The 12,037-nt window shown below is 39.5% G+C and overlaps 1 protein-coding gene across 3 annotated transcripts in view; it reads right to left on the bottom strand.

The window, feature by feature from the left end:
* LOC132843142 (serine/threonine-protein kinase D3-like) overlaps positions 1–12,037 on the bottom strand; it is a 51,171-nt gene that overhangs the window by 13,034 nt on the left and 26,100 nt on the right. For 2 of the 3 annotated variants that reach the window (XM_060866268.1, XM_060866266.1), the window contains exons 4-10: positions 8,170–8,301; positions 5,724–5,881; positions 2,610–2,802; positions 2,106–2,183; positions 1,753–1,924; positions 1,255–1,378; positions 874–951 (exon numbers count right to left, since the gene is read on the bottom strand). In XM_060866268.1, the coding sequence (XP_060722251.1) occupies positions 874–951; positions 1,255–1,378; positions 1,753–1,924; positions 2,106–2,183; positions 2,610–2,802; positions 5,724–5,881; positions 8,170–8,301 (935 nt within the window). The remainder of the gene's footprint in view (positions 1–873; positions 952–1,254; positions 1,379–1,752; positions 1,925–2,105; positions 2,184–2,609; positions 2,803–5,723; positions 5,882–8,169; positions 8,302–12,037) is intronic. The other variant, XM_060866267.1, reaches the window with a different exon arrangement.

Genomic DNA, 12,037 nt, shown 5'->3' with positions numbered 1-12,037 from the left:
TGTTAAAGAACAGGAGACGGGGCCAGGTGAATACAGGACCAGAGCGCTAAGGGAAGACAAATAACTAGGTGTGGATCTTGCGCTAGTGTCTCATTTGATGGCTCTGGCATAAAGGAATTTATGTTAAATCTATAATGAATTTGGTTATACAACTCCACTTGACTATATACAGTTGGACTAAATGATATAATCACTCTATCTGCTCTCACCCATATGAGTCTGGTTCCTCTTGTGATTTCTTCCTCATTTTGTTTCAGGGAGTTTAATTATAAATATAACTTAAAATCTGAATCTTAGTCATTTTTATTCTGAATTTTTAGATTTCTGTAAAGCTGCTTAGAGACAATGTACATTTGCTAAACAAATAAAATAAAACTAAATTAAATTAAATATAATGTCAGCTGAAGGTCTGGGACCTAGTAGGCTGGGTCAGGTATATAGCTCCAGACTGTTGTGGGGGTGAGAGCAAGTGTGTATCTTCAGGAAGCGTGGCCATATGTATAGTGCCGGAGATGGGGGGTGGGGCTATGTATATGGCTACAGGACGTGGAGAGATTTACTGGAAAATCTTTATTTTTTCTTCAGCAATACATGTCTACTACATGATTATGCGTATCTATAGTGCAGTGGTGTTTGTATGGAAAATTGGAAAAAAAAAATGCTGGATATTTACAGATATAAATGACAGCAAAACGAAAGCTATGAGTAACATGGTTAAACACACACACACACACACACACGCACACACACACACACACACACACACACACACACACGCACGCACGCACGCACACACGCACACGAATCCGAATGTTTAAAATAAAACAGCCAAGAGAATTCATCTGCTGTGGCAGTGAGCAGAGAGAGCTTTACCTTGTAGTATTTGGCTCCAGAGTCATTCTGGAAAAGGGTCAAAGTTTTGCTGTCCAGCCTCCAGTAATGTCTTTTTCTCTAAAAAAAAAAAAAAAAAATCAGTAATCAGCAGGCAACAATCAGCAACAAGCACTTCATAATGCTATTATCATTTCACACCGACTTCAACTTCTTGTTTCTGTACACTCAACTGAGATGCTGTATTAAAATATAGCATCAGTTTACAGATAGGTGTCAAATTAAAGGGAAACTGCAGGCTCTGTTATGCTGCTCTCTTTCTTTTGAATACATCTCTAGGATTTTGGAGTGGTGTTTTAGACAGTATTAGATTTTTCCCTTTAATCTGTCACCTGTAAGCCTGCTCTATGCTACGTATCTCACCAGGTTGTCTCGGCTGGTGTAGTGCACCATCCATCCTTCCTTTACCAAGGTGGAGCTGCGTCTCTTGGTGTGTTTGATGGACTGAACCACACGCATCAGAGGGATGTTACTACTGGTGGAGGGACTAGAGAGAGGACACACGAACATGTCAGAGAAAGCTAACAAGATGGTGCACACAATTTTAGACACATTTTAGCCAGCATTTCTACTCAACTCAATGTTGCAAGGTTATATTTATGGCATTTATTTTGTTTATACTACTGAGCAGTTGAGGTTCAAGGGCCTTGCTCAGGCCCCTGGATTGGCGGCTTGGTGGTCCTGGGATTTGACCTCACAACCTTCTAAGCAGAGGTCCAACACCTTATCCACTGAGCTACCCCTTTCTATCCATAACTTCTTAAGCTACCAAATGTGATGATGGATGAAAATGGATGAAAAAAGTGTCGAAAAACCGGTCTGAGAAGAAGGAGTAAATACCTAGACAGGACCCATAATCACCTGATCGTTTTCACCGTTTCCTCGTCCTTTTCTCCATCCATGAAGTGAGAATCCATGTCCTCTGGCGTGTTCGCCTCCTCTGGGTCGTCCATTCCTCGACTGCTCTCGCTATTCACATCACTGCTGTCCACCTCCATTGTGACCTCAGAGTCGATCCCTGGGCTAGCTGGCTCTACACACACACACACACACACACACACACACACACACACACACACACCAATTTTCTCCACTGTAAAACCAATGACAGTGTGAGAAAGAATGTTGTCCATCACTGAGCTAATGGGAATTCAGGTTCTTCCTGGCTGATAGACCCATATTAAAATGTGAGAATGTGCTAACAAGCCGCTCACCTCCGTTAAACACGACCTCGCCCAGGCAGTCTCTCGGCACTTTCGACGCACATCTTTTATGACAGTTGAATTTGCAATCTGAAAAGGGCAAGTGTGATAAAAACACGACAAAGATCAAACAGATTTAATATCATTACACAGCTCATGAGCCATGAGCAGTACTCAGGTTTATTTATTTCCCTATATCAAGATCCTTCTCAAATAAATGCAGTGTTATGGGGATTTTAGTGTGTAGTGTGGGATGTGTTGTTACAGGAAAATAAACAGTGAGTACTAATAAATCAACAGGCTTGATAATAAACACTGATAAACTCTACAAACTTGATTCTTTTGTAATAACATAACATGTCTAAGTGTTTCATTCATAATAGTATAAACCTGTGATTTTCTATACAGCTGGAACTACTGTCTCATCTCCTGATTAATCAGAATCTAGACTTCTACAGTACTGTGATCTATAGTGATGTATGGTATAGTATGCTGTGTGTATGTGCACTGTTGTACCCTTGCACTGCATGCCCTGGCGGAACAAGCCCTTGAGCAGACGTTTGCAGTATTGGCAGATGGTGGGTCGTGTGTACGTGTGCACGTTGAAGGTGTGTGGCACTTTGACTCGGCCCAACACCATCTTTTCCATCCAGATGGGCCGGCCGCTCCAGGACGGGATCCGTTTTCCTGCTTCCAACAACGGTCTCTGCTATACACACACAGACACACACAGTGTGTTAATAAAGTTAAAAGATGATGAGTTGCCATTAAAACCCACGTTTCAACAACCAACTACAAGATTCACTTATTGCCTACTTGAAAAGCTGAGATTTTCTGACAGAAGGGAATTTAGACAAAGCAAAGTTGTTGTACAATGTTTAGGTTTGTTAATAGGGCAGTTTATTAGCAGTCCATGTTAAGTGTATATACAGAATCAATTTCATTCCACAAAATCATTTCTTATGGAATCTATCAACATATTGGTTTTTGCTTCTTTTTTTCTTCTGTTTTTTTTAAATTTTGAATTGGTGAAATTGCTAGCAAAAATTGTTTCTTTTAAACTCCTAACAGTGAACACACATATGTAATTACATTCTATGAGAGCTGAAACCTGCTTTGCTTCATTTTGCGTGGCCCATCAGCCCATGTACATCACATGATCTGGTCACATGTTCCCTGATCACTGTCAACTGTCTTATTATGACTCGTTAGCACCCCTTTTTTTTTTCAAGTTCTTCTGTTTCTCTGTCAAGTTTCTGTTTCTTGTTGCTGTGTGTGTGAAACCTTGTCGCTTATAGCCTGATTGTTTCTTGCCTTGTGCCTAAAGTTCATGTTCACAGTTCTTACTTTTACACTTTTGTCCACAATAAATGATCTGCACTTGAATCCACCTCCACTATCAGTTCCTGACAAGAAGCTGTATAGTGAATGTATTGTTAGCTAGCCTGTCTGTCTGTCTGTCTGTCCATCCATCCATCCATCCATCCATCCATCCATCCATCTATCTAGACGCAACGCTGCCAGGGCAGAGTCCATGCACTTTGTAAATGTCTGTGGAGATAGGGCTACAACAAAAGGAACAACACAATACTGGCAAGCTTCACCTCTAAAAACCAACCTAGGAAACTTTGTGTGCTCTGGTAGAATGCCTATGTGAAAAAAGGCATTTTTGAGGTCTGTTGTCACAGACCAGTCATCGGACCTGTTTTGTGGAGCAATTAGCTTCATTGTGAGCATCTTGAACTTGAAAGCTTTCAGAGTAGAGCTCAGAGCCCGCAGGACCGAAATTGGATGTGGTCCCCCATCTTTCTTGGGAACAACAAAATAGAGACCTAATCTGGTAGGGGAACATGTTCTATGGCCCTTTTCCTCAGAAGCGAGAGAAGTTCCTTTAGGAGACCTGGTGTTAACCCAGGGATCTGTGCAAGGAAAAGGAGTGGGCCCAGACCCCAATGACCCACATAAAAATGCCAGAGTCGGCAGGGCAGGAGGTAGGGAAGGTTCCTTGGGAAGGACGCTCCCAGGTACTCTAGCCCTCAGGTGTCCGGCCGGAGATGACAGACCTAAGGTCCTCTCTCGCCTGAGGGGTCTGGGCCTTGACACTCTGACCGGCCTCCCTAGACTTTGACAGGGGGCTTGGGGCACCATACTCGTCCTTTTCTGTGCGCTGAGTGAGCTAGAAGGGGGCTGGGTGCGGCTGGAAGAAGGCCCAGGCTGCTCACTGCAAAAAAGGGATAAATTTCCTGAATGCCACCAATTGTAGGACAGCACCATACTCTCTTCTGGGTTGGGAGAAATCACCCTGAATCCGAAACAAAGAGAATGGATTCAGGAGAGAGGGCAAGAGAAAGAGAAAACCTCTTCTTCCGCTTCCGCTAACTCAACCTGCAAACTCCATGATCGAAGCCGCCCTGAACCATGAGGTGCAGACACTTGGCTAGAAAATACAGGCAAGCAGAATTGGAGCTTATGCAAAGGAAACCTCTCGCTATGTACACAGCCGGCTCCATCAAGAGCAAACATGTCGTGCTTCGTATTATAGCAGGGGCACAGATGCAAACAACTCTTAAAATGCTTGCTCGCCAGCATGACACAAACATACACAGAACCCTTCCTTAGGACAAAAAGGCCAGAGTAATGTGACATAGATGCCCATATATAGACTTGCTGGCACGTATTCACTTTGTCACGTGTCCTTTCCGAGCCATTTAATTGGCGTGTATGCACACAGAGCTTCAGACACAACTTCCCCAAAGAAGCATTCCCATAGCATCAGCCTCGATGCAGCATCAGGTCCCCCTTAAAAGGGAACTTGAGAGACATCATTTAAGATTTAAATACACTTGAGAAGTGCATGGACTAGCTCCTCGGTCAGGACTAGCTCCTCACGTCGTGAGCTGAAACTAACTGCTTCTGTACCACTTCTCGACTGTGTATCTGTTCGGTTATGTGTAGTGTTCATGTAAAATGGATATTGAAAGTCTTCATACCCAAAAAAGGAAACCAAGCTAAATCATGACATGTTTTTCCACCATCAGTGTAAAATTATAATGTTAAACATATACAAATGAAATGAATGACAATCAGAAACATTTTTGGAAACTTTGCAAAACTTTTTTATAATTTAAAAAATGCAGTGAAAACAATCAAACATTTTTTTTTGAAAACTTTTGAAATTTGTTATTAAAATGAAGTGAAAAACAATTACAAAAAATGAAATAAAAAAATCAAACATTTTAAAATGAAATTTAAATTAATTTTATTTTAAATAAAAAATGAAAATCAAAAGGTGCATCAGCAAAGTATGGCATTTTTCTTATTTTTCCTTAAAATGCTTCGGATGTATGTGTTTTGAGAGTGGAAATGGTTCTGAGATTTTTTATCTCGGTTTCTTATTTTTTTACATCACAAAAACCTGCTATATTTCAGGGGTGTTTAGATATTTAAATCAATTGGATGTGTGCTAAGGAAATATTTAAACACACATTTGGACTCATTGAAATCATTTTTTTAAATATAAAACATCTTTGAATCTATGAAGAAATTTAGAAATTATGTGGATTGCAATATTCATGCTACTATAAAAATGCAAAAAAGTAAAGCAGGAGAGAGGGGGGGGGGGGGGGGTACCTCCTCAGGTGACGTGACAACGCTCTCAATGACCGGAGGACGAGGGACGGACAGAGAGGGTCCAGGCAGGGACACATTAGACAGGCGTCTCTTTCGTACTCCAGTGCAGTTGTTGGGGATCTTAAAAGCACAGCGCTTGTGGTAATTAAGCCCACATCCTTCAGGTACACACACACACACACACACACACACACACACACACACACACACACAGTTAAAACATTTTAATATGCACAAAATCTGCATACTCATATATATATCCAAATCCACTGTACAGTATTCATGTAACAGAAGGTTACTGTACACTGAAATGTAGAAGCTCCACAGCGCCCACTAGTGGCCTTCAGTCAACTTTCATAAACACGACACATAATCAGGTCAAGCACCCTATGGATGTGATGCTTTAATTTAATGCACTTCCGGTACAATGATTACTCCCATTCTAAAATAATACATGATTTTATAAAAACACACATTTAAAAAAATCACAGCAAATATACAATATCCCCTCGGTTGAATTTACACCAAGCACTAAATGAGTGTGACATCTGCAGGACATGAAAGCTTTGTGCATTCCAAAGCAACACAGGCAGGAAGCCGCCTACATGGGGAAAGCGTCCCATAGCGCTTTTGCTTTGATCTTTGCACAGGAACGGCATCACTGCAACGTGACCTTTTCACACAGGCAGGTTTACGCTTCCTCACACACTCCGGATCAAATCATAGTTTTCACTGTTACTTTACAAACATCCCTATGTAAATCTCGCAGACTTTATTTTTTATTTAAAACTCAGTGAAAATGACAGATTTTTAATATATGCATAAAAACGTTTTCGCCTTAACAATATATTACACCCGAGAAATTGTTTGTATGTTTGTACAGTAGTTTCCGCAAACCCAGGACAAAAGGGTGAGATTATCAGTTCAAATGAGTACTTTAAGGTACATTCATGATGCACTGAAGATGCTTTTATGGAAGCAATCGCCTGAGTGGTACGTTCCACCTCCCGTGCTAAGATTGGCTAGATAGCTTGTTTTTATCCACAAGCAGACTGGGCATTCGAAATGTCATTCAAACCTCCATAGCAACTGCAACAAAACAGTGGAACGTGTGAAGCACTGAACGTTGTTTTTTGTTCCACCCATGTTCTGACAAAAACTTTTCGCTATTACATTCCATCGTATTTCATGTCCTACTTTGGTTAGTTCATCAGGGCTGTGGAATCATGATAATGCTGCACTGTGTGTGTGAGAGAGAGTGTGTGTGAGAGTGTGTGTGTGTTTGCATTATCTGCTCCTTCTCAAATCATCTGTCTTTGTTTTTAAGTTTATTCTGGTTTCATAACAGAAAAAAAAAATCAAACCTAACTGAATAGCAGCAGCAGTCATGAACACATTATTGAATAACTTCTCAGAATCCTTGATATTTTCCTAATGCGTTATTTTTATAGTTTTTTCCTAAAATGACATTCACTAGTTCTTCTTAATGATGCTCTCTGAAGATTCTTAGAAAAAAAGTGCTTTGAGCATTATTCATTTAGTTCTTTGTATATCTAAAGCTTCTGTCTAGGAAACTCTGCTGTAACGTTTCTATGAAGAGCAACCAAAGATGATAAAGGTTCTAAATATGGGACATATCTATGTGAAGTAGATGAGTCTCTCCAGGATTTTGTGATCACAGAAATTAATGCAAAATCAAGAAAACTCTGAAGATTTGGACCATCACGACATGTGTGTGGATCGAACATGAACATGATTACAGCTATCATAGAGAGAAATTAAATGTGTGTCTTCACTGGTAGGAGTTTATAAGAAGAATTCAATGCTTGCAATTTCACCAAGTCACGTAGATTCCTGCCAAAAAAAAACAAACAAAAAAAAACAACCCAAAAACCCACGACAAGTGAAAAATTTTGCAGCAGAAACAGCCATTAAAAAAAATAATATTAAATAAATTCATTTTATTTTAATTTATCTGCATTAAAAACAAACTTAAAAACCACTGACTACAACATACAGATTCAATTCCATTTATGGCTATTAGCATCTATGATGCTAGCATCATTTTTTCTGATGTAAACATGATGTATACAAATATTGAAAATATTAGGTTAAGATTTGAAGCTTTAAGGGGAACCTTAATGTTTGTACTAAAAAATAAAATAATAAGGTTGCACTGTATCAAAAGCATCTCATTACTGATTAAATCAGATGCAGGGGTGAGTTTTTGACATCTTAATGATGCAAATAGTAAAAAGGTGATTTTAAAAATATCAGACAAGAGGTGAGGGTAAAAGTGCATGAAACAAAAAATCTGGAATCTTTTCTGTAACTTTTTGTACTATACATGGACAAGACCACTTTTGGATATCACACTGTAAAAATTAGTCTTATAATTAGGGACTTATAATTAGTCGGATTAGATGTTAGTGGTGTCAGTGCTCACCTTCACACTTGAGACCCTGCCGCACGAGACCCCACAGCATCTCGCCGCAGTCGTCGCAGAACGCCGGGGCTTTGTAGGAGTGCACATACAGAGCATGAGGACGGATCTGGAAGTCCTCAACAGTGGCAAGAGCTGCAGGACAAACACAAGAAATACACTGTAACAAGAAAAGAATAAGGAAATGAAAAACTCGGTAGTTTGGTCGGATTTGAAAACCATCGTATGTTTTTTCCAGCTGAGTGGAACATGATGAGGTCTTCTATCTGCATCAAGGCTTGAGATGTTGTTCATTCTGACGCTTTTCTGCTCAGCATGTTTGTAAAGAGTGGTTAATTGAGCTACAGTCTTTCTTCTCCTACCTCTCTCATGAACAAGGTAGCGTCAGTCCACAGAACTGCTGCTTACTGGGTGTTTTTTTCCCACAACATTGTGTCTAGAGTCTGTGTGTGAAACAGAGTAGATCACCAGTTTCTGAAACAGTCAATTAACACCACGGTCAAAAGTCACCATTTATCCTGATCCGGATGTTTGCTACGAACTTTAAAAGAAGATCTTGACACTTTGTGTATCTGCACTTTGCCACTGCTGTCATATGATTGGGTGATCGAATAAATGCATGATAAATATAGCTATACAGGCTACAATGCTATAGGCTATTTCTTTGTTTGTTTGTTTATTAGCCTACCACATTCTTATCATTCTTATACTTCAAAGTTATGATTCCCACCAGACCACTAATAAAACACTGTCTTGTTAGTTTGTCCAAATTCCTTTCTGCTTTGTAAGGATTCAAATCACAACAAATCAACAGCAATTTCCATGCAATCAGCAGATCAACACACAAAGCACGTCTTCACATCCACACAGCAAAACACCTCCATGGTTACAACATTCCTGACACATCGACAGAGAAACACGCTCAGAGGAGGGAAACTATTCAGAGGAGTACGTATCAAAAGATGCAAAGAAACACACACACACACACACACACACACGATCCTTGCTCCCAGTGTAAAATGAAAAGTCATCAAAACATCATTATTTAGTTTTATTTTTATATTTCTACTCAGAAAAGTTACATCAAAGAAGTTAAAAATAAAATTCTGTAACCATCCTCAGACCTTACCAAAGGTTAACATTTTAATAGCTCTATTGCCTCCTCTTATTTTACCCCATTACCTCTTCTTGCATCATTATTTTACCCTTTTCTTATTTTACCTCTATTTCCTCTTCTTAGTTTACTCCGTTAACTCGTCTTTCCTCATTCTATTAACTCTTCTTATTTTACCCCTTTACCTCATCTTACCTCACTCTATTACCTTTTCTTGTTTTAACTTCTTTTATCTCTTCTTACCTCATTCTATTACAGTACCTCTACGTTTCTAATTTTACCTCTATTACCTTTTTAAATTTTATGCAATTACCTCTTCTTATCTCATTCTATTCCCTCTTCCTATTTTACCCCTTTACCTGCCTCTACAATGCCTCTTCTAATGTTTACTTCTTTTACCTCTTCTTACCCCATTCTATTACCTTTTCTTACATATTTATAAAGAAATAAATGTGTAATCAAAACTTTATGTGAGTCATTTTTAATACATGACATATTATTATTAATATGAATTTTGTTTTTGCTAAATCTTGATCTTCCTGAATTGTTAGTGTGTTGTAACCCAGTGAGTTTCCTTCAAGGCTCTTGGTTGTTTCCTTTCCTTATGTCTTAGCTCCTCCAGCAGAGGATAAAAGGAAGTGATGCAAGGAACATAAACAAGGACAAGAGGAACTGAGGGCAAATGTCAGGGCGAGTCATTTTTGCTCACTCAAGTTTCACTTTAATGCAGTGTCACTACAACATGAGCGTTAAATCAAATTTATAGTTTTCCCCATTGTTTCTTAATTTCTTTAATTAAGATGTTTCATTTTAAATTTGTGGTTCTAAAGTATCATTGTGTTATTATGTCGTGCAAAACAATAAAAAAGATTTCCACATCGGAAACACCTGTGTATCCTTGATCAAGTTCCATGTCATGAGCTCAAGCACGCAGGACTGATGAGGTAAAGAGCTTTGTGCTGTCACATCCTGCATTTGGAAACAGTGCCAGAAAATTAGTTTGTTTGTTATCTGGCAAGAAAGCATTGTGACAGGAAATGACATCACTAGGGTAACTCCTATTGTGACCAGGTCAATGAGCGTCTGTAGCATATTAAATAACCTGATGTTTGTATGATGCAATATTCAGTTAAGATTCATATAAAAACAGCTGCTATTAAAAAAAAGTCTGAAAACCTAGATTCAATGTAAAGAACCTGTAAATGTAGGTGCCTTTGATAATGTTTTTCATGTTATAACACATTTCTTCTTTATGAATAAATAATTATCTATAATTTTTTTATAAAACATTTCTTCTATATAATATACAGAGGTTTATCCAGAGATTTTTGTGTTAACAGTTATTTTATATAGCCTCTGTATCTGTCAGGCTCAGTGAATGAGGTGTGGCCTCTGTATCTGTCAGTCTCACTGAAGGAGGTGTGGCCTCTGTATCTGTCAGTCTCACTGAAGGAGGTGTGGCCTCTGTATCTGTCAGTCTCACTGAAGGAGGTGTGGCCTCTGTATCTGGCAGTCTCACTGAAAGAGGTGTGGCCTCTGTATCTGTCAGTCTCACTGAAAGAGGTGTGGCCTCTCTATTTGTCAGTCCCAGTAAGGAGGTGTGGCCTCCCTATCTGTCAATACCAGTAAGGAGGTGTGGCCTCTCTATCTGTCAGTCTCAGTGAAGGAGGTGTGGACTCTCTATCTGTCGGTCTCAGTGAAGGAGGTGTGGCCACCGTATCTTTGAGCACCAGTGAATGAATTGCAGCCTGTTTTAAAGTGTGTGTGTGTGTGTGTGTGTGTGTGACTTAGGCAGAATCGCTCTGCTGCTAAACACTGGTTTGCACAGAAATAATAAAACTTTACATTTTACATGCAGCAGTCACATGCAGGCACATTGTTATATTTTTAAGAAAGAAGCAGAGTGAAATTGATAGAGAGAGAGAGAGAGAGAGAGAGAAAAATTAAAAACAAATGTGCCAAGTTTGATGTGGTGCATGCACAAACCAAGCACCGCGACAGAGCTGTGCACCAGAAGCCTGCAGCAAGAGGAAGTGGTGTTGTGTGTGCGTGTCCATGTGTGTGTGTGTGTGTGCTGTCAGTCCTCAGCCAGAAGAACATTGTATGAGAAGGATACGAACAAAAGCCACAGCTGCTCAGGTGTTATGCTGAGTTTCACAAAACTCTGTCAACATGCAACCACAGCGCACGCAGCAGGAGGAAACAAGCATCTAACCAGCAGCCTCAGGTGCAACACACACACACACGCACACACAGATATACACACACGTACATACACACACACAGACACACACACACACAAGGCCTGGGGGAATTTTACACACACACACACACACACACACACACACACACACACACACACACACACACACACACACATATATATATTCATACTATACTGTAATAGAGGTCAGAGGTATATTAAATATAGAGTGAGTTTAAGGAATTGTTGTCAGATATATCCGTCAAGGGGTAATGTCATTCTAATTATACTTCAGTGTGGCAAAATATAACAAAATAGCTCTAACCATAACACTTCTAGTTCAAAATGCATATTCTGATATGGAGATGTCATCTTTTCTGCACAGTGTCTTAAAAATAAAGATTCTTCAAATTGCCAATTTTCATAATGTTTATAAATGATGTGCACTTCATCATGTCCTATCCGTTTGTCTCTCAGTCTCTTTTATTTGCTGTTTATCTCATTAAGCACTAATTAAGCTGTAAACTACCAACCTTTATTACATTTATATGTTG

Source organism: Tachysurus vachellii, chromosome 3 (assembly GCF_030014155.1).
Source record: "Tachysurus vachellii isolate PV-2020 chromosome 3, HZAU_Pvac_v1, whole genome shotgun sequence".
NCBI classification, from domain to species: Eukaryota; Metazoa; Chordata; class Actinopteri; order Siluriformes; family Bagridae; genus Tachysurus; species Tachysurus vachellii.
Note: the sequence above shows the minus strand (reverse complement) of the source record. Positions and strands in the feature narration are given on the sequence as shown.